Genomic DNA, 2,549 nt, shown 5'->3' on the forward strand with positions numbered 1-2,549 from the left:
CCTTCAAGTTTTTAAGACCCCAGACGCTATATCTTTTGATAGCCGGGCACCATCAGCTTTCTTCACCACCTTTGCTTATTCACCCGCTTTGTCTTCAGTGGTTGTGTCGGGAAGGTGAGCATCATAGAATGCCAATTTAACAGAAGAAAGTATTCTTGTGTTGAGGGAGTACTTGAGTGGAGCCCCAATGTCACCCTCTGGTTTTCTTAACTGACCTTTTACAATGTTTAACATTTGTCTTTTGAATTTGTTTTTCACTTTTATCATTTGTGGTGGTTGTTGAGAACGTACACCGCCAAACCAATTTGACTGCTTCAGCTTGTACAATTCAGTGAATGGGTTACAGGCCTCAAGCTGCACCACCCTCACTTGCCATTTCGGAGTCAGCCTTCCCTCCTCAACGTGAGCTCACTGCCTTCTAAGGTCCTTATCTAACCCTCGGCACTGCTGTTGTCAGTTTGATCCTATCTAGATCGTTCTTCAAGGAGCCTTTGTGGTCTAGTGGTTACACATTTGGCTGCTAACCACAAGGTCAGCAGTTCAAAATCACCGTTCTCTCTGAGGGAGAAAAATGAGGCGTTCTACTTCTGTGAAGAGTGGAAGCCATGGAAATCCACAGGGATAGTTATACCCTGTGTTATAGGTTCACTATGAGTCAGAATTGACTCAATGGTGGCAAGTCAGTCAGACAGCTCTTCAAAGAGCATAATGCTCAAGGCAGACATTTTTCAAATAGTTAAGCTAGACTGTTGTTTGCTTTTAAGATAACTTCAATACGCTTGACACAGTGGAGGTATGGATTGTTATAAGCGCCCCCAATAAAATAATTTTTAAAAAAAGATAACTTCAGAGGATATTTTCAGTTTAAGATTTACACTTTCCTCAGAGCACTGGAAGAACTAGGTGGTGCCTGGCCTCCACTACCCACTGCTCTGAAAGGGATCACATCAGAAGGTCCTGGGTAGAGTGAGAGAATATGTGGAACAAAATTCAAGATCGTAGCAAAGGCCAGGCTTAATGGTCGGATAGAGGCGGAGGCTCCCAGGCGCCCTACGTGTCTGAGAGGGAACTCATCACTATGCCTCCCTTCAGCCAGACCACAGGCAGATCCATACAAGTAACAGAGGTGCCACTGAGTTACACACTCCTTGGCATGATCAACCATTTGAGATCAAAAGGGCGGCATTTTCCCCAGGACCAGATTCAGAAGGTCATGAAAGGAGGCGGCATGGAAAGAGAAAACACCAGGAGGAAGGGGCCTAAGTGACGTTACAGTGGAGGGATTTCAAGGAATGCGATGAGCACCTTGTGTGTGAATTGTTCAACGCAAAACTGATTTGTTCTGCAAACCTTCACCCAACTCACAACAAAGAGTTAAAAAACAATTTCTGTGGACAATCACGGATTTGATGAGCTTGACGTGTGTGTGTGTGTCAGGCTCATCAAATTGACATTATGTATATTATATGCGTATATGTAATATATATTTGTTGTATATCTTGTAATACCCATGAAAGTAAATACCTCATGCTGCTGTGGTTGGGCCCTGTCTAGTGGCTTCTAAGAGCAACCCCACGTGGCAGACTAGAACTGCCCCTGGGGTTTCCAAAGCTGTCATCTTTACAAAAGTAGGTCTCCAGGTCTTTCTGCTGAGGAACCTCTGGGTGGATTTGAACTACTGGCTTTTTCTATTAGTAGCCCAGTGCCCATGTTCCCAGCTGCTCACCATTCCCCAAACCCGGCTCCATGCCTTTCTGTTGTGTGCTTTTGGCCTGAATGGGTTTCCATTCTTCTCCACCTGGCCTATCCCCAGGTCCTCCTAGACTCCACGCAGACCTTCCCCCAAGTAGAAATAGGACTTCTGGCGGTATGACTAGTCACTGAGGAACTTGTGAATGTCTTAGTAGTGAGGTATTGGAGGAGCTTCCAGAAAGATTTTCAGACTCGAAAACCCTACATGAGTCACTGTGAGTTGGAATTGACTCCGAGATGGTGGGTTTGGGTTTTTTTGTTTCCCCCCTTCGTTGGTCCTCCTATGAGACACACTGGACTGCTAAGTGCAAGGTCAGGGATTCAAGTCCACCAGCACTTCAAGGAAGGGGGAGCCATCAGGTTTATAGTAAATGTAAAGATTAACGGTCTTGGACACCTTGTGAGCTCACCGTGGGTTGAAGCGACTTGACGGTAGTGGGCTAGCTTTTTCTTGTTTCGGTGGTACAGTGGGGAGCATTCTGGCTCTGCTTCCTCAAGACACACTTGCTTGTTCTGGCAGTCCATGGTATTTATTCTGTAATTCAAATGTATCACTTCTTCCCAGGCCTTCTTGATCCACTGTCCAGAGTTCACATGCATAGGAGGCCATTGACACTGGCCTGCCTGGGGCAGGTGCACTGTGGTCCTCAGAGGGACATCTTTGCCTTTTAACACTCTAAAGAGATCTTTGCCTGCAGATTTGTCCAATGCCGTATGTCGTTTGATTTCTTCTTCTTCTTTTTTAAAAGTCATTTTATTGGGGGCTCATACAACTCTTATCATAATCCATATATACA

The 2,549-nt window shown here is 45.4% G+C and overlaps 1 protein-coding gene across 1 annotated transcript in view; it reads left to right on the top strand.

Moving 5' to 3' along the window:
• The window catches only part of CFAP251 (cilia and flagella associated protein 251), a 50,376-nt gene extending 48,553 nt beyond the window's left edge, over window positions 1–1,823 (top strand). The window contains exon 17 of the mRNA XM_045296719.1: window positions 1,814–1,823. Coding sequence (XP_045152654.1) covers window positions 1,814–1,823 — 10 coding nt within the window. The remainder of the gene's footprint in view (window positions 1–1,813) is intronic.
• The last annotated feature ends 726 nt before the right edge of the window (window positions 1,824–2,549 follow it).

This window comes from Echinops telfairi, unplaced genomic scaffold, assembly GCF_000313985.2.
Source record: "Echinops telfairi isolate 266 unplaced genomic scaffold, ASM31398v2 ScPeMD7_7412;HRSCAF=8450, whole genome shotgun sequence".
Taxonomy (NCBI): domain Eukaryota; kingdom Metazoa; phylum Chordata; class Mammalia; order Afrosoricida; family Tenrecidae; genus Echinops; species Echinops telfairi.